This window comes from Megalobrama amblycephala, linkage group LG4, assembly GCF_018812025.1.
Source record: "Megalobrama amblycephala isolate DHTTF-2021 linkage group LG4, ASM1881202v1, whole genome shotgun sequence".
NCBI lineage: Eukaryota > Metazoa > Chordata > Actinopteri > Cypriniformes > Xenocyprididae > Megalobrama > Megalobrama amblycephala.
In genome coordinates, this window is record NC_063047.1 from 7,033,139 (window position 1) to 7,058,220 (window position 25,082).

General features: G+C 44.2%; 2 protein-coding genes across 2 annotated transcripts; both read left to right on the forward strand.

Moving 5' to 3' along the window:
* The first annotated feature begins 569 nt into the window (after window positions 1–569).
* On the forward strand, window positions 570–3,612 carry cmklrl2 (chemokine-like receptor 1 like 2). Its single transcript, XM_048187084.1, has 2 exons — window positions 570–780; window positions 1,257–3,612. The coding sequence occupies exon 2, from the start codon at window positions 1,291–1,293 to the stop codon at window positions 2,317–2,319; it is 1,029 nt and encodes a 342-aa protein (XP_048043041.1). The 5' UTR covers window positions 570–780; window positions 1,257–1,290; the 3' UTR covers window positions 2,320–3,612.
* Window positions 3,613–8,223: 4,611 nt separating this feature from the next.
* LOC125266037 lies at window positions 8,224–11,649 on the forward strand. Its single transcript, XM_048186525.1, has 6 exons — window positions 8,224–9,037; window positions 9,141–9,165; window positions 9,671–10,000; window positions 10,081–10,485; window positions 10,928–11,090; window positions 11,525–11,649. The coding sequence occupies exons 1-6, from the start codon at window positions 9,021–9,023 to the stop codon at window positions 11,647–11,649; spliced, it is 1,065 nt and encodes a 354-aa protein (XP_048042482.1). The 5' UTR covers window positions 8,224–9,020.
* The last annotated feature ends 13,433 nt before the right edge of the window (window positions 11,650–25,082 follow it).

Below are 25,082 nucleotides of genomic sequence, written 5' to 3' on the forward strand. Positions count from 1 at the left end.
CAAAAATATCTGACAAAAAAAACCATGTACATTGACAAGATAGAATGTGATAACCCGCCCTGTGTGAAAGAAGCCTTTCCCACAATTTCAACATAATTTTAGGCCAGTCATGCCTAAATGACATACACGGTAATGAACAATATACTGACTTCTGACACCACTTTTTTTGTAATATATAATGATTTACATGTTTGCCACAATAATGTAATGTCTTTAAATTATCTTCATTTGAGGCTTTGTAATTAGAATTTGCAGGTAATTTCATTAAACAATCCTAATTTTCAGTGATTTACAGTAAATCAAGCCATCATTATGCACAATGCAGATGGATTCCTAATGTAAGCAAGCATTCTTTAATCTTCATAACCACTTGTATAATAACTTCACTGAACTTTTCTGTGACTAATAAACATATTTGACTGCAATTATTGTGCTGTGAGCTTCATAATATACCACACTTCAGCATCATCCCACAATGGTAAAGGAGGCAGAGTTTGACACATGTTGGCCTGCTCACTGAAATGGCGCTATATTCTCGGGTTTTAACCTCAAACCAGCCTATTGCTAACTATCAGATAAACAGAGCCTTTTGAATGTATGCTATGTGTGGCCATCAACAGTATCAGTTCTCAGAAATTTGCTTGCAATTCACAGAGGAACTAGGTGTTAAAATTTGGCAAATAGCCCTGTCTGCACTTACAGTATCATGAGAAAACAACCCAGCAGCAGAAGTACAGATCTGAAGCATTGAAAACGGCATTGTGAAGCTTCCATTGTGAGGTAAGTTATTCTATATAGATGTTATATGAGCCAGTGCATCAAAGATATATAAGATACAAGATGTGTATTTGATCATGCGGTGAACACTTGTTTTCTGTACCATTCTAAAGACAGAGAGCAGTAACTGAATTAAGATGCATGTGCCTAATTTCATGCAGTAACAAAATCAAAGATACTTTATAAATTCAGGATTGCAACCACATTTACAGGCTGTAGATATCAGATAGGATACAAAATAAGAAACATTACATCATCCTAACTTAACAAACATACTTGTCAGTCATAATTTTTACATGCATGTTGAAGTTTCAAAGTGAGTTAGTTGCATTTAAATTTCAAATGCTAATAACATGATACTTGTGTAAATTGTGGTCCTGTGTGGTTTTTTGCTCAGCAACTGCATTCATTTTTAGAAAAATGCAAAATGGCTTTACTTTAAATTTGTTTGGATAAATTGCCTGTTGTTTTCATTACAGAACTCTACTTCCTATTTAGTTCTAACAAGACATAATGAATTCAGCTGATGAACCAGATTATAACTACAGTGATTACAGTGATATTGTAAATGATCTTCAAAATCACACAAACAACATTCCTGTGGATGTACATGCTGGATACTGCAAGGAAGCAGCATGTGTAATCACAGTTATTCTTAATGTGATCATATTCCTTCTTGGCATCGTTGGAAATGGTGCGGTGATCTGGATTACTGGTTTTAAGATGAAGAAGTCAGTGAACACCACCTGGTACCTGAGCCTGGCTTTGTCTGACTTCATTTTCTGCGCTACTCTCCCGTTCATCATTATCAGAACAGTGATGGACGACTGGATCTTTGGGCTCTTCATGTGCAAGTTCACCTCTTTTGTTATGACCATCAATATGTACAGCAGCATTTTCATCCTGGTCATCATTAGCGTGGATCGCTGCATCACAGTCAAGTTTCCTGTCTGGGCCCAAAATCAACGCACTATAAAGAAAGCTTCTTTAGCTGTTATGATGGCTTGGTTCGTGTCTGCATTGCTTAGCATTCCACCTGCCAAATTTAGAGATATTATCCATGACTCAACGGTCAAATGTTATACCGACTATAAAGATTACCACAGAACCATTGTGTTCACACGCTTTACTTTTGGGTTTTTAATTCCGCTCCTGACCATTTCCACCTGTTACTCCGTCCTGATCTGTAAACTTAGAGCAAACCAAATGTCCAAATCCACCAAGCCTTACAAGATAATGACTTTACTGATTACAACTTTTTTTGTCTGTTGGTTGCCATTTCACATCACTTGTATTCTAGAGGTGGGCAAAACTGAGCATGATCCTGTCTTTAACACGGCCCATCAAATATCTGCAGCCATTGCCACTGCAAACAGCTTTATAAACCCATTCCTCTATGCATTCATGGCCAAGGATTTGAAGAAGAAATGCTATTCCTTCCTGTCAAAGATTGAGAGTGCCATTGATGAGGAGACCCGGAGCGCTTTCCAAAGAACTTCCATTACCAATTCTGTGGATAACAGACTTTCCACTGCTGTCTGAAATTTTAAAACAATTCTTGGACAAAAGACATTTTAGTAACACTTTACAATAAGGTTGGATTAGTTCACATTAGTTAACTACTTTAACATAAGAATGAACGATATTTCTACACCATTTATTAATCTTAGATAATGTTAATTTCAATGTTTACTAATACATTATTCAAATACATTTTTTTGTTAACATTAGTTAATACACTGTGAAATAGCATGAACAGACAATGAATGACAGTATTTTTACTACTTTAACAAAGATGAATAAATACTGTAACAAATGTATTTCTCATTGTTACATCATATAGTTAATATATTAACTAATGTTAACAAATGAGACCTTAATGTAAAGTGTTACCGATATTTCTCTTTATTCTTATTTAAGTCGGACTGGAGAATGCTGGCCTGGAAAAGAATGAATATTAATAAGTTGTACAATTGTTTGTTGCATGTAACACAGCTGAAACGTCTAGAATAAATCAGTATAAATAGGTTGAATGAAAGCTACTTTCTACAAAAGTTTTGTATATTAAAACACCATTTTGCTTAATGCTTTTTGCAGAATTTTATGACAACTATTACATTTTTACTTTTTTACCATTTTTGCATGTGTCATTTGCAAGTAGCACTCACGAAGACGATTCAAATAACAGACTTTATTAACTATCCAACAGATTCAGAAGATCACAGGAACACACAGGATAAACGCAAACCAAACCATACATTAATGAGAACTGTCAGAGAACAGAAACGGGTGTAAATATAGGAGGTATAACAAAAGAACTCAATTAGAAACAAGTGGCGATAATCAGTAACTAAGGGAACAAACTGGCACACACTAGGAATAGTGGCCTGTTGCATGAAACAAACTGAGTAGAAAATATCTATATATCTGACAAATACAGATAAATAAAACCTGGTTTAGATCAGGTTCAGCGGTCTCACAACGCTCTGTATAAACATTCTCTGTCAACTCAGGTTTGATCCAAAGTTTGCGATTAACTGAAGGGTGTGTACCTGGAAGTGTAACACGTGGCAAACAGCTAATCACACAGAACATGCAGAGCATCCGTTTGATTCATTTCTTGATAGAGAGACTGCGCAATTCACTACTCCTTTGAAGATTAAGAAATCGTTATGAAAAATATCATGAAATTAAACACATTTACAAAGCAGGAATAAACACGGCTGCTTCTCAGTTTAAGAAGGCAGTGGAAAGAAAATATCTGACTATATCAATTCATCTACGTAAGCTTAATTTGTTAAAAAGCTTATATTAATGCATGTATTGTATTATATAGCAAAGTTTAATATTAATTGGCAACTAATATAATAATTATATGAATATATTATATGATTTATACGTAATCATAATTCATATACACAGCAAAATCGCTGGTGTAAAATTTTCAGGGACGTTGTAAAATTAACAGTGTTGACATTGTTTTAACACATGGTAATAAAATAACACTGCTGCTGTTATTTGTAAGACAGTGTCAGTGTGAAATTTAAGTGTTTTTTCAAATTTCACCCAAAGTGACGTAAAAAAAGCCACGCCTCCACTTAACGCTAGGCCACCAGTTTGTGTCCGCTAATTTCTTTTACTTGAGGCCGAAGACGAAGAAAAAGCAGGTAAATCAGATTCTCACACGATATAATTTAGCTAAATTAAATCGTTATTTTTATAGTTACTAAAGCCCCACCTGAGTAGATGTCATTGACACCTTTGATCAATTTGTTCCTTTGTTAAGATAAATCGGGGCCACATTTGTACTAATTTGATACCTCAATAATTCAGATTATATGGACTCGATTTAAATTAGGTCACTAACGTTTATTAATTAAGTGTCCGTGATTTACCTAAAATGAAGGAGTGTATTAAAGGTGCCCAAGAATGCTTTTTCACAAGATGTAATATAAGTCTAAGGTGTCCCCTGAATGTGTCTGTGAAGTTCAGCTCAAAATACCCCATAGATTTTTTTTAATTATTTTTTTTAACTGCCTATTTTGGGGCATCATTAACTATGCACTGATTTTTTCAGCGCGCCGCCCCTTTAATTCGCGTGCTCCCTGCCACACGAGCTCTCGATTATACACATTTACAAAGTTCACACAGCTAATATAACCCTCAAATGGATCTTTACAAGATGTTCGTCATGCATGCTGTATGCATGCTTCGAATTATGTGAGTAAAGTATTTATTTTGATGTTTATATTTGATTCTCTATGAGTTTGAGGCTCTGCTCCGTGGCTAATGGCTAATGCTACACTGTTGGAGAGATTTATAAAGAATGAAGTTGTGTTTATGAATTATACAGACTGCAAGTGTTTAAAAATGAAAATAGCAACGGCTCTTGTCTCCATGAATACAGTAAGAAACGATGGTAACTTTAACCTCATTTAACAGTACATTAGCAACATGCTAACGAAACATTTAGATAGACAATTTACAAATATCACTAAAAATATCGTGATATCATGGATCATGTCAGTTATTATTGATCCATCTGCCATTTTCGCTGTTGTTCTTGCTTACCTAGTCTGTTGATTCACCTGTGCAGCTCCAGACGTTACTGGCTGCCCTTGTCTAATGCCTTTCATAATGTTGGGAACATGGGCTGGCATATGCAAATATTGGGGCGTACACCCCGACTGTTTCGTGACAGTCGGTATTATGTTGAGATCCGCGTGTTTTCCGGAAGTCTTTTAAACAAATGAGATTTACATAAGAAAGAGAAAGCAATGGAGTTTGAAACTCACTGTATGTCATTTCCATGTACTGAACTCTTGTTATTCAACTATGCCAAGGTAAATTCAAATTTTGAATCTAGGGCACCTTTAATAAATCGCGAATTCATAAAACAAATTCCTAAATCGTGGTCGTCATTTAGGTTTCCTCCTTTACTTTGCGCCTTCTAACTTTCACGTTAAAACCACAGTTGGTCATGAGCAATACACGCAAATTATTATTTGTAACTTTAAAAACTCTGAATTGTATAAAAAGATAAAATATCAAGGACAGGGGGAGAATTTACAGGGGTTACAAACTATTGAAAAAATTGAGGCCTAATAGGCGGATGAAGCCGTGACACACTCTAAACACACCGCCATGCGGGCGCTTTTGTTTTAAAAGATGCGGCGCGAGTAGGCGTCTCTCGACCGGTGTGTGCGACCATTATACTGTTTCAGCTAACGTAAGTCGCTAGGTGAGTTCCCGGCTTAAAATTCTACCCTCGTTGAACAGTGTTTAAGGTGTTTATTTGACCATGTAAGTTGCTGTTTTATTGTCTGTGGAAACGTGCTGCATAATGCTAGTTTAACAAAACTAAGTTTCATTTCGAGGGGTGCCTCAGGCCTGGCTTTTTTATGGACGCAAACATTAGAAATATCACCAAACCAACACTTTATCTGGACAAAAAACATCACTCTTACTTGCTTGCGACTTCAAAATATATTTGGGAGCGTTTGTACGAGTGCATATAATTGTTGTCATGCGACCTGTTTTCATTTCTCTAAACCGTACACAGTATGTGCCTTCTGTGTGCTGAATGCTGATACGGTGACCAGTCTGCCATGCAGATTTTAGATTGGTTAAAGGTGCTCTAAGCGATCCTGGGTGGAGTAACTTCCTGTTGACGTTCGAAGTGTTGTCAAACAAAACAGAGGCTAGCTAGACCCTCCCTCCTCCTCCCCCTCCCCTCCCCCTCCCCTCCGTGCTTCCTGAAACAGTCGTGAACGTGCATTTAAAATCATTCTTGTCGGTTATTGGCTGGAGCATGTTTATTATGTTTAGTGGTCCAGGCTGCATCAGGTAGTTTTTGTTGCCATTTTTGGAGCTTGTGGCGACTACAGAGACTGCGTTTTTTCACAGTGTGTTCAGGGGACAGGCAGCTAGCGGATAGTGAGGAGATGTTTGCTGTATGTGACAAAAAATGTTTTGGCCTAAAAACGCGTGACATTGCTTAGAGCACCTTTAATATTAGCTGTCAATCACTCAGTCAGGTGACTGTGCTAACTGCTGCGGGAAATGTAAAGGGCTGAAGAAGAGGGAAAATGTAAAGAACACTGACAGATTTCTTTTGCAAACCGCCTAAAGTTACAAATAATGGTGCTGGTGATAGCGATAATGTGGTGAATGTTGATCCACCAGCCGAAAAGAAGGCGTACAGTTTTCGGAGAGAGTGGTTGAAAAAGACTTCGAGTGGCTCCGCTATGAAAATGGCTCTATGCGCTGCATTCACTGTAAAGCCTGTGGGACGGAGTTTGCAGGTAATACAGCTTTCGCCACTGAATGTACGCATTTTAAGTGTGAGAGCTTGATCAAACACGGAAAGAGTGCCAAACACAAGAAATGCAGGGACAAGTGTGTGGCAAAAAGTTCAGAACCAGTATCATCAGGTTCGATCGTTAAGGCTTTTAATCGTCAGGATGCTGCCAGCCGTTCCGTACGGAAGAGGATTAGGGCCAAGCAATAATAAAAAAATAAAACCATCTCGAGATTAAAGTTGTTAAATTACGAGAAAAAAAACTCGTTAAATTTCGAGAAAAAAGTCAAGATAAAATGTTGAGAATAAAGTCATTAAATTACGAGAAAAAAGTCGTTAAATTACGAGAACAAATTTGTTAAATTATGAGAAAAATGTTGTTAAAGTTCGAGAAAAAAGTCGAGATAAAATGTTGAGAATAAAGTCATTAAATTAACGATTATTAATTATTCTCGTAATTTAACGAATTTGTTCTCGTAATTTAACGACTTTTTTCTCATAATTGAATGACTTTATTCTCGAAATTTAACGAGTTTGTTCTTGTAATTTAACGACTTTTTTCTCGTAATTTAACGAGTTTGTTCTCGTAATTTAACGACTTTTTTCTCGTAATTTAATGACTTTATTCTCAACATTTTATCTCGACTTTTTTCTCGAAATGTAACGACATTTTTCTCATAATTTAACGAATTTGTTCTCGTAATTTAATGACTTTTTCTCGTAATTTAATGACTTCTCAACATTTTATCTTGACTTTTTTCTCGAAATTTAAAGAGTTTTTTCTCGTAATTTAACAAGTTTATTCTCAACATTTTATCTCGACTTTTTTCTTGAAATTTAACTAGTTTTTTCTCGAAATTTTGCAACTTTAATCTCGAGATGGTTTTATTTTTTTGTTATTGCTTGGCCCTAATCCTCTTTCGTAGTACCGTGCAATTAACAGAGCTGAGTGTAAAATTTAACACCACATACACCATATTCATATACAGGATGTGTAAAGCTTCAGTGATTATTGTTGCTGTTTTTTATTAGTGTTGATTGGTGTTGTTTTCAAATTAAAGAAATCTGTTAATATACAATTTGTAGTTGTGGTGCACATTAATTTTTGGTGGGTGCTCCTAAATTTTTGAAGTTGGGAGCACCATTGCTATCAAGTAAAAAAGTTAATTTCGAGCCCTGATCTATATCTCTTGGTTTAAAAAAAAAAAGTACACAGACTGTCTGTGATTATCCTTATAGTGAGAGTGTTTCATTCAGAAGAAATGCTGGTTCAAGTGGAGTGTGAAGGGAACCCGAAATGGATCCAAATACCAGTGAAAAATGACTGTTTTGACTTCTGTGAATTCATTAAAGAAGGTAATTATTTCAAATGTAGAGTCATTTTAAGTTTATTATGACAGTATTATTCACTTTGAAATAAATGATTATTCATATTAAAAAGTATGTCATTCAATTTTATAAATGGACTTAATCCCAAATAATATTCTGATCACACTAAAGTGGTGGTTTAATTTTTTTGCATATAGTAATGTTAACAAATCTTTGTATCTTTCAGTACATTTGACTTTAATTATATCCTACTGATCTGAATAGTTATTTATTTTATCATATTGTATTAGATTTTTTTTTTATGTATTACTTGCATTTGAAAATAATACCAAATGATTAATGTTGTCATTTCAGTATGTTTGAACATGAAATCGAATTGTATTTTCTACCTCTAAGCTTCAGCAAAGTTCAACTTGCCGCATGGAGCCAATGTGGTTCTTAAAGACTCTGCAGGAGTTGATGTTGATGCTGATATTTTCGATGAGCTTGTGAGAACATCTAAGGTGTCCTTCAAAATTTTGGATGGTGATACAGCAGGTAAGAAACTCATGACCTGCTGCCATGTTCAAAAATGTATAATCTAGTTTGCATTCTCAAACAATTTTCTTCATAATACATGATGATAGCATCTCTTTTTAATGTTCATATATTGTCTTGTGTGCTGAATGTGATTCTAAGATAATGTTCCACAAGCTGAGACCGATTTCTCTGAGCCATCATGACCTGAGTCGTCATTTTCATCAGTAGAATCAGAAAGTTCAGATTCCACAGTGATTCCACAATCTTCAAAGGCACGCAAAAAGCGATTCTTAGAAGAACCTTCTGACTGCAATGCGTCAAAAGATGTCAGTTATTTTTCCTCTCTTGCTTCAGTTTTGTCCTTAAGTGATAAAATTTTATAGCGTATCAATAATCTTACCAATATTAGTATATCAAAGACTGGTTTATTTGCATTCATCTGTTTTTTTTTTTTTAATTTTGTTTTTTTTTACAGCTAGTTCATGCAGCGCTGCACTCAAAACCAGGAGGCTCTGATATATTGAAGGAGTACGAACAAACGAAGAGCCTGTCTGACAAGACACGAAGGAAGCTCGTAAACATCCTTGTGGCTGATATGGTAGAGAAGTATGGGTAAGTGACCAAAAAAAAAAGTAATTTATATATTGCACTGGTATTTGATCACAGTTACATTTTATGTTTTTTTTTTTTTTTTTTTTTTCATGCTGTGGTGTAGGAGGATTCCACCAGTCAGTATCCGTGTAAGCTATGCTCTTGGAATCATTACTCTATTCCCCAATTTGAAGGATAAGTGCTCACCGACTGGTTATTTAAGTATATACAGTACATGGAGACCGTACACACTCTTTATTTCGGCACTTATCTAATGCATGAGTCGATCAAATTACTTATTATACTGAGATACATTTAAATTTAGTCGTTCTGCAGATGCTTTTATCAATTGGGGAGATGATTTATCTCAGATGGAATGTGCAGATTTTTTTGGCATTGTCTGCACATTTGCTTCTATAAAAATCAGCAGAACTCTGTGGAAGGAATGTAAACCTTGTCAAATGTGTAAAGCTTAGTATACTGTTATTGGTAGCTGTAAGTATCATAAGTATAAATATTTTATAGTTTGGGTAGTGCATTGTGTGTTGTGGGTCATGCACAGAACTTCTGTAAACAATATATTATTCTGCAAAATTATGTGCATGCGATACCACCTTGATGCTGACTTATTGATTCTAAATGTTTGTTTGACAGGAACAGTACTACGATCCACGCAGTGGCCAGGGTTACATTGCCTACAGATTGAAAACTGTTCAGCGCAACTCTGTAAATAACTTGAAGGGGGTGTCAAAGGTGGTTTCCCAAGATGGTCCTAAGACTTTGCGTGAGACATCAACAACTGAGCAGCTGTCAGGTGATGAATGCACAGAAGCTATATCCATTATGAAGCATTCAACAGACGCACCAGTTATTAAGGTTAAAATGAAGGCAACATTCAAGTACAGGCAGGAATTGATGCATGATCCAGACAAATCTCCACTCATCCTTGATTACTTTCCCCGATTTTTGGATACACCAGGCTTGGTAAGAAATATTAAAATTTTGATGTTTATTATATATTTAATTGTAATGTTTGTTGTTGACTTGACTTTTCTGTGTGATAGATTGACCAAGACTTTACTATGCATTTTGGAGATGACATTTCAAGCAAGTTTATTGCAAAATGGCCAACATTCTACAAGCCAAGAATAATTGCTGACTGCAAAAACCTGCATCATGGTGCACATGTGGACAACCTTCTGTCTGCTCTGGAGGAGTCTGATTATGGTAAGTATAAATGTTGGGGTTTTACAGCCCCTACTTCATTGTACCCAAAAAAAGGGTGGTGGGCTACGGCCAATCCTGGATCTGTGTGTCTTGAACCGGTACCTTCACAGGCTGCCGTTCAAGATGCTCACGCAGAAGCGCATTCTCGAATGCGTCCGTCCCCAGGATTGGTTTGCAGCGATCAACCTGAAGGACACGTACTTTTATGTCTCGATTTTGCCTCGCCACAGACCCTTCCTACGGTTTGCGTTCGAGGGTCGAGCACATCAGTACAAAGTCCTACCCTTCGGGCTGGCCCTGTCACCCCGCATCTTTACGAAGATTGCGGAGGCGGCCTTGTTCCCCTCAAGGAACAGGGCATTCACATCCTCAACTACCTCGACGACTGGTTGATCCTGGCCAGTTCGCGAGAGCAGTTGTGCAAACACAGGGACATGGTTCTAGCTCACCTCAGCCGGTTGGGTCTTCGAGTCAACTGGGACAAGAGCAAACTCGCCTCCGGGCACAGGATCTCTTATCTCGGTCTCAAGCTAGACTCGGTTGCCTGGACTGCGCGCCTCACCGAGGAGTGCGTCCAGTCGGTGTTGAACTGCCTGAGTACGCTCAAGCGCAGGATAGCGGCCCCACTGAAAGACAGAGGCTCCTGGGGAATATGGCATCTGCAGCCGTGGTCACGCCGCTCAGATTGCTCCATATGAGGCCGCTTCAACACTTGCTCTGCGGCCGGGTCCCGAGATGGGCGTGGCAGCACGGTACACTCCGTGTCCCCGTGACACCGAGCTGCAGTCGCACCCTCATCCGGTGGTTGGACCCCTCATTCCTGCGGACGGGAGTGCCCCTCAAACAGGTGTCCAGGCACGCTGTGGTCTCCACAGATGTCTCTGCCACCGGATGGGGGGTCACGTACAACGGGCATGCAGTGTCGGGTCTTTGGACGGGGCCTCAACTGCATTGGCATATCAATTGCCTGGAGTTGCTAGCAGTACGTCTTGCACTGGGCCGCTTCAAGGAGCTGTTGTCAGACAAGCACGTACTGGTCCGCTCGGACAGCACTGCGGCCGTTGCGTACATCAACCATCAGGGTGGTCTACGCTCCCGTCGCATGTCACAACTCGCCCCCCATCTCTTGCTATGGAGTCAGAAGCATCCGAGGTCGCTTCGTGCCATTCATGTCCCAGGTGTTCCCTGGCACACAGCTGGCCCCGGGGCCTACGCAAATATGCGTTTCCCCCAGTGAGCCTTCTCGCACAGCTCCTGTGCTCCTAATGCTCCTCACGACAGCCCCTCCCTGGCCGATTCCTCTGAGGAAGGACCCCCTGACTCAGATACAGGGCACCCTATGGCACCCGCATCCCGACCTGTGGAACCTCCACGTGTGGTCCCTGGACAGGATGTGGAGGTTCTGAGTGATCTCCCGCAAGCGGTCGTAGACACCATCACTTCCGCTAGAGCTCCATCCACGAGGAGCCTCTATGCGTTGAAGTGGAACCTGTTCGTTGAATGGTGCTCCTCTCACCGAGAGGCCCCCCGATCATGCTGGGTCAGATCTGTGCTTTCCTTCCTACAAGAGGGCCTGGAGCGAAGGCTGTCTCCCTCCACCCTCAAGGTGTATGTTGCCGCTATCGCCGCACATCACCATGCAGTTGATGGCAAGTCCTTGGGGAAGCACGATCTGATCGTCAGGTTCCTGAGGGGGGCGAGGAGACTAAAACCGCCTCGCCCTTCCTCCATACCCTCTTGGGATCTCTCCCTGGTTCTTACATCTCTCAGGGGTCATCCCTTCAAACCTTTGCAATCAGTTGAGTTAAAAGCACTGTCCCTTAAGAACGTCCTCCTGGTTGCATTGGCTTCGCTCAAGAGGGTAGGGGACCTGCGCGTATTTTCGGTCGACGAATCATTCCTGGAATTCGGGACCGGTGACTCTCACGTCATCCTGAGACCCGGCCCGGATATGTGCCCAAGGTTCCTACCACTCCCTTCAGAGATCAGGTAGTGAACCTGCAAACACTGCCTTCGGAGGAGGCAGACCCAGCCCTAGCTTTGCTCTGTCCCGTCCACGCTCTGCGTGTGTACGTAGACAGAACGCAAAGCTTCAGGACCTCAGATCAGCTCTTTGTCTGTTATGGAGGCCAGCAGAAGCGAAAGGCTGTCTCCAAGCAGAGGATGGCCCACTGGATAGTGGATGCCATCGCCCTGGCGGACGAATCCCAGGCGACACCTGGGAGACACCTAACACGTTCGCTAGATTCTATAGCCTACGTGTATAGCTGGTATCTTCCCGTGTACTCGCTTCCACTAGCCGGTAGACGCGTTGAACCCGCTCTAAGTGTCGGCTTGCAATGCCATTCCCGCCCCCTGGGCCGGATACGTGCATCTTTGACTCCAGTCACATTCCCCGCTTGGCGAACCTTGTCGAGTTCCTCTGCCTCCCCCTTCGGCTCGGACATTGCGGAGTGTCTGATGCCAGGCCAACATCCGTCACTGACGTTGTCTGTTGGCTGGGTTCCATATGTTGCGATCCCTCTACGTGAGCGGTCCCATATGTGTAATTGTCCACGGTCTAAAACTCCCTACGGTGAGTCCGTGTCTTTCCCTTAGCAGAGCCAGCTCTGCTGTCACCTGTTAGATGAGTCTCCCCCTACCCAGGTGGAGCCATCCCAGGGACTCCATATGCGTACTGCCCCACGGGCCAGTCCATATGTGTATTCTCCAAGTAAACTCCTCCCCCATTGGGTAGGTAGTGGCCTCCGCATCGCCCCCTATGGGTTCGCTTCCCCAGTGTAGTGTAGTTTACTTAGTGGGTATGTCGTAACAGCAGTAGACTCTCTCGGCGTAAGCTCGCCCCCTTCACCGTCCCAATTGGTGCGACGGGTGGCTAGAGCTTGTGCTGGGCACTGGAAGGGGTTTCGTATCTGTGGCGCTTTATTTGGGATCCCAATTCGTCGGTCACTACTGACGTACGTCGAACGTGACCGACTGAAAGGGAACGTCTCGGTTACGTATGTAACCCTCGTTCCTTGAAGGAGGGAACAGAGACGTACGTCCCGTTGCCACAGTTTCTGTACCCACGCTGTTGTGCGGACACCAGTTGTCTCCTCAGCGAAAAAAAACAGAGTGCGATTGCATCTGCTTCCTATTTATATACACCTGTCGGAGACGGTGTGCATTATGCAAATATCGCACACCAATTCCATTGGCTTGTTTTAGTTCACTCGAAGCTGATAGGGCTCTCTAGCGATATCCCAATTCTTCGGTCACTACTGACGTTCGTCTCTGTTCCCTCCTTCAGGGAACAAGGGTTACATATGTAACCGAGACGTTTCTTTGTCCCTTCAGATCTGGTCTCGAAGAAAAACTCGCAGAGTTGAAGTTCCAGGTCTCAGAAGTATTTAACTTTATTGTCAAGCAACAAAGTGAGATGCCAGCTCCGCATCTGAGGCTCCCTTAGCTGGGGCACAGTTTTATACATTTTTCTTATCTCTTAAAAAACACACCAAAGTAATATCATTGGCTGGTAATATTCGCTCTTACAGTTATTTTCCATGATATCATCTATGGGGGCTCTTCTTCCACACCTCCTTCCCATGTACTCCCCGACCTTTCTGCCATAGTAATTGCAGTTGTTTCTTATGTAAGAGAATTTTCTTAGTAAGGGTGACCAGCTTCCAGCTACTGTACATATTTTCACTTTATTTCTCATGGGCCTCCTGCCAATTTGATGGTCAACCCTTTTCCCATTGGCCAAATGAAACATTGTATCAAAACAGTCAACACTCCCCAGAGGCAAGAGGCCTTCACGTGATACCCTTCAATGACGATCTTGTTCATTTCGCAGCCACCTGTTGTCTGGTGGAAAATTACCAACGAAATATGCTCAGTGGCTAAGTAAACTTGTTTGACCCTTACAGTTACATAGGCCGAACACTTCTAGCTTTTACAGTAAGCAAACAAATTCTACAATTGTTTTCTATAGGATGGATAAAATACTCCATCACACTCTGGAGGGTAATGAGCTTTTAACTGAAACTTGGAATGTACCCACTGTCTCCACTACAACCTGAGTAAAAAACTATGGAACTGAACACCAGGTTGGAATGTTTGTTTGCTCTGCTGTTGAAAATGAAATACCTGTTTTTAATAGGATTAGCAGTATTATTGTAAAAGATGGACAAGCTTTTCTTTTGGCCAGTAATGTAATTACAGTGTGTTTTGATGAGCATGTGCAAGCATTCTGTATTGAGGAGGTGGGTAATGTTTTCACTCTCATTTGTGTGGATGATTTGATGTACTATAGACCTTATGACAGGCAGTTTTCATATGACTGTGATGAGAGAACTTGCATTGTTCCCTGTTTTTTTGTTTCAGATTGGAATTAACTGCAAACTGTAAAGGTTTTGAAATGCGATGTTTGAATGTGAATGTTAAATGTGGTGTACCTCAATAAAGTTTTAGCAATCTTTTCTGCAAATTTGTCATGCCATTTAATTTTGTAGAAACAACCAAATAGTAACAAAAGTGCTATTATAAATCAGTGTTTTGAACACTCATCATTGTTATATTAAAATTACACTGGTGTTGATCTTAAAGGTGCCATCGAATTGAAAATTTAATTTACCTCGGCATAGTTAAATAACAAGAGTTCAGTACATGGAAATGACATACAGTGAGTCTCAAACACCATTGTTTCCTCCTTCTTATATAAATCTCATTTGTTTAAAAGACCTCAGAACAGGCGAATCTCAACATAACACCGACTGTTACGTAACAGTCGGGATCATTAATATGTACGCCCCCAATATTTGCATATGCCAGCCCATGTTCCCAACATTATGAAAGGCATTACACAAGGGCAGCCAGTATTAACGTCTGGATCTGTGCACAGCTGAATCATCAGACTAGGTAAGCAAGCAAGAACAATAGCGAAAAATGGCAGATGGAGCAATAATAACTGACATGATCCATGATATTGTGATATTTTTAGTGATATTTGTGAATTGTCTTTCTAAATGTTTCGTTAGCATGTTGCTAATGTACTGTTAAATGTTGTTAAAGTTACCATCGTTTAATACTGTATTCACGGAGACAAGAGCCGTCGCTATTTTCATTTTTAAACACTTGCAGTCTGTATAATTCATAAACTAGGGTGACCATATGCGCCATTCTCCCAGGACGCGTCCTGTCCAGGATTTCTAAGTTGCATAAAATGTCCCAGTTTTGTTTTTGTTTTCATGTTTGCGGAAGGTAATGACTGAAAAATAATTTGACCATTTCTAATTATGCCCCAAAATAGGCAGTTAAAAAAATTAATAAAAAAAAATCTATGGGGTATTTTGAGCTGAAACTTCACAGACACATTCAGGGGATACCTTAGACTTATATTACATCTTGTAAAAAAACGTTCAATGGCACCTTTAAAAGGAGAGTACTAACAGTAGTGTAGTGCAGAAGCAACAATAAATAGTGTTGACTAGGTTTAAAATTAACGATAATGAGTGCTGAATTTACACTCAAAGGGTGTCAAAAAGTTAACACTATCAAAGGTGTAAAATTTACCCTCTATAGTGTGGACACATATAGACACTTTGCTTGTGTAAAATTTGACACTGTGGGTGTTCTTTTTACACCAGTTATTTTGCTGTGTAATATAAATATAATAATTAGCAGCAAAAATTTTATTTCCTTTCATTTAAGGTCGAATAAATATTATTCAATCCATACACAATGCATTCAGAAAAATGCTTCAGCTTTATTCCATTTTTATATGGTAAGCATGATGTGATACTTCCTTATAAACTTTACAAAAATGTATTTGCATGTATCTGGTAAGATGTTTTTCTTGGAAACTCTTTAACATGTTGCTACATTTACCTTTATTATTGTTAAATTTTGTATTAGAGGTGATTTGCATTTTTCATTCAAAAACGCTTTTCCTAACACCACATTAGTTAGGGATGCAGGGCTGCAGACAACAACTCAAATGGTTCAATTTATACAATGTGACAAAATATAACAGTCTAGGGCAATAATTTAAAATCAAGACATATCCATATGCTGTTTCATCATTATCATTAGTCAAAATAACCTGTCAAAAAGATTCATAATTTGCTTCAAATCGCTCAATCATCTAGTTGCAGTCTGCAGCCCTGCACTTCTGACCATTTAGTATAGCAGTGGTTCATACAAACTGCTTAGCAAAATGACTGACTAGTGTCTAGAGAAAAATGAGTGTATGTATGTTGGTGAGTCATATGCCTTAGAGGCAGATCTTATCATACAGTAACCTTTTCACCTTGTTTTTTGAGCTGTCCATGCATTTATCTAATAAACCTGGTATAGTTTGAGGATTTACGTTGGTTTTAAGAAGCATCATACAATCTGAAGACAATTTCTAGATATTTAACACATAACACTTCAGCTTCCTTCAAAGTGTACTTTACTTTTTACAAGTACACTAGGATGCACCGTGCATTTAGAGTGCATGTGATGCAAATTCCGTCATCAGCACAGGAGTTGTGAGACATTCAATCATTCTTTGTGAATACCATATGATTTGCCATAAAATGAATCCTAACTTCTGACATCTTTTATAAAACAGCTTTTTTTTCCCCAGCATAAACTCTAAAAACAGATCAATCCGAAACAAATGTTTCCTACTTCCCACTTCTGAAGTGGTAATTATGAGCTTGCCTAATTACTGGGAAAATTTTTATTAAAAATCAAAATGATATTTAGTGTCCCATTTATTGACAACCATTTAAACATTCACCATTCTATCTTGATCATCAGTTTGCTGACAATTAAGGAATTTCTGTCAAATACAGACTATTTTCGCTGTGTATAAAACATACAATATGCTTCAAATGGTTATTCATTATGTAAATATGCACTATTTTCACGAAAAGTCAAGGCGACATAGCTGTTGTGGAAAAAACTAATAAAGAATACCAGTCACAGTAGCAATCAGCAAGTATATGGAATGTCCTACTCTGGAAATTCCCAGTTTTATGGCAGGGTCCCTATATATATATATTGAACAGTGTGAGTGAATTGAACACTTTTGCTGCTATTGAGGTGGGACACGGGTAAGGTTAGGGAAAGCTTTGGTGGTATGGGTAGGTTTAAGGGTAGGGGTAAGGTGTAAAGGATGGGTCAACAGTGTAATTATAAATGTAATTACAGAAATTAATTACAGATGTAATTACAAGCAGGTGTTTTTAAAAGTAGTTCTCATTAAGTACAATCATTAAGTGGGAAAAAAAGCATGTATGTACACAATAAGTGCATTGTATCAAATGATTAATTTAAATGTAAGTAGATAGTAGTTAAGGCCACTTAATATAAAGTGGGACCAGAGTCTTTGTCTAGTGAGACAGTAACAATTACACATCCTTTAGTCTCCATGCCAGAGAGACAAAAACGGATTGACCAAGTTCTGAGTGTCTGGCCCCGAGGCAGAAGACACACAGTCTAGGATCGGATCAATACCCCAATTTAGGCTTCGGTACGGAACCAGAATCTAATACCGTAGTTTCAATATTAAATTGATACCATACAGGGTATGAATTTTGGCATGGGATTGTGAGTAGGCTACTGTGCAAAATTTTACTCATTCCCGCAGGTTTCACATTTATAATGTGGGAAATTACTGCAAACATGTATTAGTAAATTAATCAACACAGATTATTCAATTCAATTCAATTCACATTTATTTGTATAGCGCTTTTCACGATACATATAATTTCAAAGCAGCTTTACAGAGAATGCATGTCAACATTACAATTTAAAGAATGCAGTTAGCAAATAATGTAATAATTTAGGCAATTAATTTACAATCACTGTTAGCAGTTTAACTGAACGTAGAAGCAATGAGATCCTGGAAAATGAATTACATTAACAATAATTAGGATATAGAAATTGTGCAATGTGCATGTTGATCCAGATTATTACATCAAGTCAGTAATTTGAAAACTTTCTGAGAAGTAATTTCACAAACAGTGTGAGTGAATCAGCAGTGCCACGTTTCCCCTATATCTCTCAAACTGAGCAAATGGCTTCTGGCTTCAAATGACAAAGCATCATAAGCTGCACTATAAGCCATTTTCGCTTTTCAGGACAACTGATGGAAGTGTCACTTGCCCTTGTCTTTTTAAGCCTTGTTAATTTAAACACACTGTTAGACCTTGCTGGGCTTTTTTACAGTAAAATACAGTAAAATTTACTGTTGATTGTACAGTTATTTACTGTAATCTACAGTATGTTACTGTAAAGATACCATGCACTTAAAACTTGCATTACCTCATTTCATTTGCAGAAACCAACTGCTTCAAATTGTCAGTGACATTTAAATTTACAAACTAATTTTTATTATATGTTAATAATATGAGTATATCATTAATATGAACTTATTTCTTTAGAGTTCAATACAAACATTTTAAACAAAAAGATTTTCACTGCACCAGCAACTACACAGTTCCCATTCAGTCGGTCACGTTCGACGTACGTCGGACAGACCGACGAATAGGAATCTCGCCAGAGAGGCCAATCTACTTCGAGTGTAACTAAACGAGCCAATGCACATTGGCATGCAATCATCTGCATCAGCTGCTCGCCTCGCAGCGCGGGTATATAATGAGCAGCAGGTGCGTTGCATCTTCAGCTTTTCGCTTCGGAGCCGAACTACTGAGCAAACACGGTGGTTTCTACGAGCGAGTGTTTGAAGACGGACTTCAACGAGCCAGCTCTCTCTCTGACTGCTCTTCTCGTCCGGTGCAGGAGGAACAGCACAGCAGCGGGGCCGATTTTTTCTTCTTTGCTTTCGTTTTTGCCTTTTTTATTTGAGCAAAAAAAGCTGTGTATCAGCGTGAAGGCCGTTTTCACGGCTGGTGACGGTGCGCTTTAAGAGCGCTAAAAGGCTGTTCTTACAGCTGGTAAGAGCAGCGTCTGCAAAGAGAGTGCACACGACAGGCTGCACATTCCCTGTCTGTGCTGCAGCGGCTTTCCCCTGCGTGCTTCGGCACTGAGAGAGTTAGTCCCTGAAAGAGCTTACACGAGTAGTTCGCGTCTTTTTAAAGATGTCGTTCTACTTGTGTGCTGCTGGATGCGGTCGTTGCCTGGCGCCTCGGGATGGTCACCAACGCTGTATCGCGTGCTTGGGCTTAAGGCACGCTGAGGCGGCGTTTGTGGACGAGTCATGTACCCATTGTGGAAGATGACCGTCTCGGAGTTGCGGTCTAGACTCCAGTTCCTGCAAAGGGGCGGAGTCCCAGTGCCGCTGCCTCGTTCCAATCCTCCTCAGAGGGTTGCTGCGGGCGGCGGCACTGGTGACCTGAGGATCACGGTGAGCGCGTTTCCTTCGGGGAACCAACCCCCTAGGAACCCTCATCCCTCCTGCACTCCGCAGCCAGTAGAGCTGCCGGGGGAGCGCGGTGGACCACCCCAGAGGTGTGTACCATCCGTATCCTTCGGAGCTCCCCAAGACGACCGGATGTCGATCGCTGCATCGGAGGGTGAGCCTGACGCTTCTGGGGATGACGATTCGGCGCAGCTGCCTCCCTCGGGAGTGACAACTGTGCCCGATTCAGACCCGGAAATGATGGCTATGCTTTCCCGGGCCGCCAACAGGGTCGGGCTCGTGTGGAATCCTCCACCGTGTCCCGAACCCTCGAGGTTGGACGATTGGTATCTCGGGGTGGCAAGGGCTGGTTCTCAGCCCCCCACCCCAGTGCCTTTCTTCCCGGAGGTGCATGAAGAGCTCACTGGCACGTGGACGGCACCTTTTACTGCCCGAAACCGTGTCGGTGGGTCCTCCTCCCTCACCACCCTTGACGGCGGGGCAGCGAAGGGTTATACGCGCATACCCCCTGTGGAACGGGCCGTTGCTATGCAACTGTGCCCTAACTCCACCTGGCGGGGGGAGCCGTCTCTCCCTTCCCGGGCCTGTAAGCACTCGTCGGATCTTACCGGCAAGGCTTACCAGGCCTGTGGGGAAGCTGCCTCTGCCCTACACGCTATGGCGTTGTTGCAGGTCCATCAGGCCAAGGCACTGAGGGATCTGCACGAGGGTGGTCATGACCCACAAGTTCTTCAGGAACTTCGTGCCGCGACGGACCTCGCGCTTCGTGCGACGAAGGTTACGGCGCGGTCAGTGGGTCGTGCGATGTCCACACTTGTGGTCCAGGAGCGCCATCTCTGGCTGTGTCTCGCGGACATGAGGGATACCGACAAGGTCAGGTTTCTTAATTCCCCCGTGTCCCAGACCGGCCTGTTCGGCGACGCGGTCGAGAACTTTGCCCAACAGTTCTCGACTGTACAAAAGCAGTCTGAGGCCATCAGTCACATCCTGCCGAGGCGGTCAGCTGCTGCTCCACCACCGCCCGCAGCACCTCAGACTGCCCGTCGCCGAGGGCGCCCCCCTGCGGCCGCCCCCGCTCCCGCGCCCCAGCAGCAGCAGCCTCCAGCTAAGCGGCGCCGTGGAGCCGGTCGCGGTCGGAGCGCCCAGCCCGTCCCGCCACCCCCAAGAAGAAGGGTGGCAAGGCCAAGTCCAAGCGGCCCTAGGACGGGCGACCCGGAGATGGAGGGGACTGCTCTACAGGAGGTGGTGACCGCACCGCTCCTTCCCCCGGAGGAGGGCCGGGTGGAGAATCTTTTGTTTCCTTCTGTTTTTGTTCCGCCGCTGGCCCAGCAGCCAGCGGTACCCAAATTCTCAATAAAAGAGCAGTTTCCTCTATCTCCGGGTCCGAAGAGGGCTCGGAGAGCAGTGGGAGGGCAAGAACCTCACCACTCTCATCCCCCTCTTCTGTCGCCAGCGGACAGCAGCGAGCAGCAGGCAGTCAAAGCCTCGACTGCTCCCTCTGTCCACCCGTGGAAGCAGGTAAGTGTTGCACAGCACACTGTGACGCCGCTTCGGGCCGCCTCGCAGAGAGAGCCTCCCGGGCCGCGTCCCTGCGTTCCACCTCGCTGCCCCGCTGCGGGTGCGCCTGTGGTTCCTCTGGTCCCGCTGGTGCGGTCTCTGGGAGCCTGGTTAGCGCTCCCCAGTCCGTCCCGCTGGCTCATTCGGACCATCAGGCTCGGCTACGCGATTCAGTTCGCCCGGCGTCCCCCCAGGTTCAGGGGCGTCCACTTCACTGTAGTGAAAGATGTCGATGCCCCTGTCTTGCGTGCGGAGATCGCAGTCCTACTGGCGAAGGATGCGATAGAGCCGGTCCCTCCAGCCGATATGAGGTCAGGGTTCTACAGTCCCTACTTCATTGTACCCAAGAAAAGCGGCGGGTTACGACCGATCCTGGATCTGCGAGTCTTGAATCGGAGCCTTCACAAGCTACCGTTCAAGATGCTCACGCAGAAACGCATTTTCGAATGCATCCGTCCCCGGGATTGGTTTGCAGCGATCGACCTGAAGGACGCGTACTTTCATGTCTCGATCCTTCCGCGGCACAGGCCTTTCCTGCGGTTCGCGTTCGAAGGTCAGGCATATCAGTACAGAGTCCTACCCTTCGGGCTGGCCCTGTCTCCCCGCGTCTTCACCAAAGTCGTGGAGGGAGCCCTTGTTCCCATGAGAGAACAGGGTGTTCGCATCCTCAACTATCTCGACGACTGGCTCATTCTAGCACAGTCCCGGGATCAGTTGTGCGAACACAGGGATTTGGTGCTCAGACACCTCAGCCAGTTGGGGCTTCAGGTCAACTGGGAAAAGAGCAAACTCGCCCCGGTGCAGAGGATCTCTTTTCTCGGTATGGAGTTGGATTCGGTCGAGCAGATAGCACGCCTCACAGAGGAACGTGCTCGGTCGGTGTTGAACTGCCTGAATACATTCAATGGCAGGACAGCGGTCCCACTGAAGTTCTTTCAGAGGCTCCTGGGGCATATGGCGGCTGCTGCGGCTGTAACACCGCTCGGTCTGCTTCATATGAGACCGCTTCAGCACTGGCTTCACGGCCGAGTCCCGAGATGGGCGTGGCAACGCGGCACGTTCCGGGTGCCAATCACTCAGGAGTGCCGCCGAACCTTCAGTCCGTGGTCGGACCCCTTGTTTCTCCGGGCAGGAGTGCCCCTAGAACAGGTGTCCCGGCATGCTGTGGTGTTCACAGATGCTTCTGCCACCGGCTGGGGTGCCACGTACAACGGGCATGCAGTGTCAGGGGTTTGGACGGGACCCCATCTGCATTGGCACATCAACTGCCTCGAGTTGCTGGCAGTACGTCTTGCTCTGGGCCGCCTCAAAGGCCTGCTACGGGGCAAGCATGTACTGGTCCGTACGGACAACACTGCGACCGTTGCGTACATCAACCATCAAGGTGGTCTACGCTCCCGTCGCATGTCGCAACTCGCCCGCCATCTCCTCCTGTGGAGTCGGAAGCATCTGAGGTCGCTTCGCGCCATTCATGTTCCCGGTGTGCTCAACCGTGTGGCCGACGAGCTATCACGAGCTGCGCTGCCAGGAGAGTGGCGACTCCACCCCCAGGTGGTTCAGCTGATCTGGAGAGAGTTCGGAGAGGCTCAGGTAGACCTGTTTGCCTCACCAGAAACCTCCCACTGCCAGTTGTTTTACTCTCTGACCGGGGGAACACTCGGGACAGATGCACTGGCACACAGCTGGCCCCGGGGCCTGCGCAAATATGCGTTTCCCCCAGTGAGCCTACTTGCACAGACCCTGTGCAAAGTCAGGGAGGACGAGGAGCAGGTCTTGTTAGTTGCGCCCTACTGGCCCAACCGGACCTGGTTCCCAGAACTCTCACTCCTCGCGACAGCCCCTCCCTGGCCCATTCCTCTGAGGAAGGACCTTCTTTCTCAGAGACGGGGCACTCTTTGGCACCCGCGTCCAGACCTCTGGAAACTCCATGTCTGGTCCCTGGACGGGACGCGGAGGTTCTAGGTGACTTACCCCCGAGGTACTTAACACCATCACTTCGGCTCGTGCATTGTCTACGAGACGTGCCTATGCCTCGAAGTGGAACCTGTTCGTCGAGTGGTGCTCTTCTCGCCGAGAAGACCCCCGAAGATGCTCGATCGGTGTCGTGCTTTCCTTCTTGCAGCAAGGGTTGGAGCGTAGGCTGTCCCCCTCCACCCTCAAAGTCCATTCTGCTGCTATCTCCGCTTACCACGACCACATAGATGGCAAATCTGTTGGTCAGCACGACCTGGTCGTCAGGTTCCTTAGGGGGGCGAGACGGTTAAATCCTCCTCGTCCCCCCTCCATACCCTCTTGGGACCTCGCTCTGGTGCTAAGAGCACTCCAGATTGCTCCCTTTGAGCCTTTGCAGTCGGCAGATTTAAAGATTCTGTCTATGAAGACTTTGCTGCTGGTTGCATTGGCCTCTATCAAGAGGGTAGGGGACCTGCAGTCATTTTCGGTCGACGAATCGTGCCTAGAGTTCGGGCCGGGTGACAGCCACGTGGTACTGAGACCCCGGCCTGGCTATGTGCCCAAGGTTCCTACCACTCCCTTCAGGGACCAGGTGGTGAGCCTGCAAGCGCTGCCCTCGGAGGAGGCAGACCCAGCCCTGGCTTTGCTCTGTCCAGTCCGCGCCTTGCGACTGTACATAGACAGAACTCGAAGCTTCAGGACCTCAGACCAGCTCTTTGTCTGTTACGGAGGCCAGCAGAAGGGAAAGGCTGTCTCCAAGCAGAGGATGGCCCACTGGATAGTGGATGCCATCACCCTGGCTTACCAAGCTCAGGGCGTGCCCTGCCCGCTCAGGTTGCATGCTCACTCCACGAGAGGTGTAGCATCTTCCTGGGCGCTGGCTCGTGGCGCCTCGCTAACAGACATTTGTAGAGCTGCGGGCTGGGCGACACCTAACACGTTCGCTAGATACTATAGCCTTCGTGTCGAGCCGGTCTCCTCCCGTGTTCTCGCCTCAGGTCAGAGGCACGGAGAGGCCCCGGCTTAGTGTCGGCTTGCTGCGCTGCGTGCGCTTTTTTGCTCCAGAGAGTCCCTACGGGCAGACCCTGTTGAGTCCTCCGGTTACCCTTCGGCAGCCGACGTGGCGGAGCGTCCGGCGCCAGGCCTATACTCCGTTGAATCCTTGAGAACCGGATTTAGGCTGGGTTCCATATGTGTGACCCTACGGGGATCCCATATGGCTTCTCCACGGTTGCTCCTAAACGAAGCCCGTGTCTTTCCCTCTGGGAGAACCCATCTCTACCGAGTTGGAGTCACCCCAGTTCTTCCATATGTAGCACAGCCCTACAGGGTTAGTCCATATGTACTTCTCCACATAACTCCTTCGGGGAAGGATGTGGCTTCCGCAGCGTTCCTTTCAACGAAAGGTTACGCTTTCCCAGCGTTATCCAATAGTCTCACTGAATGGGTTTGGGAACAACAGTGATCGACCCTCTCTGTGTGTTAGCCCTGTCCCACCGTCCGCAGGCAAGGGGGTTCAGGTGGCTTACAACAGAGCGCTGGAGGAGGGCAGCTCCTGTGGCGCTTTGGTAGGGATTCCTATTCGTCGGTCTGTCCGACGTACGTCGAACGTGACCGACTGAATGGGAACGTCTCGGTTACAAAGGTAACCCTCGTTCCCTGAAGGAGGGAACGGAGACGTACGTCCCGTCGCCACAGTTGTTGTCCTGCTGTGCTGCCGCCTGCTTGGTTCGGCTCCTCAGCGAAAACCTGAAGATGCAACGCACCTGCTGCTCATTATATACCCGCGCTGCGAGGCGAGCAGCTGATGCAGATGATTGCATGCCAATGTGCATTGGCTCGTTTAGTTACACTCGAAGTAGATTGGCCTCTCTGGCGAGATTCCTATTCGTCGGTCTGTCCGACGTACGTCTCCGTTCCCTCCTTCAGGGAACGAGGGTTACCTTTGTAACCGAGACGTTACCATCTGTTAAATAA

Coding starts and splice junctions, on each gene's coding strand:
- cmklrl2 (XM_048187084.1), top strand. CDS start 1,291: ATGAATTCAGCTGATGAACCAGATTATAACTACAGTGATTACAGTGAT.
- LOC125266037 (XM_048186525.1), top strand. Junction 9,166..9,670: donor TTCCACCAGTCAGTATCCGT/GTAAGCTATGCT, acceptor TTTGTTTGACAG/GAACAGTACTACGATCCACG. Junction 10,486..10,927: donor CGCCACAGACCCTTCCTACG/GTTTGCGTTCGA, acceptor CACGCCGCTCAG/ATTGCTCCATATGAGGCCGC.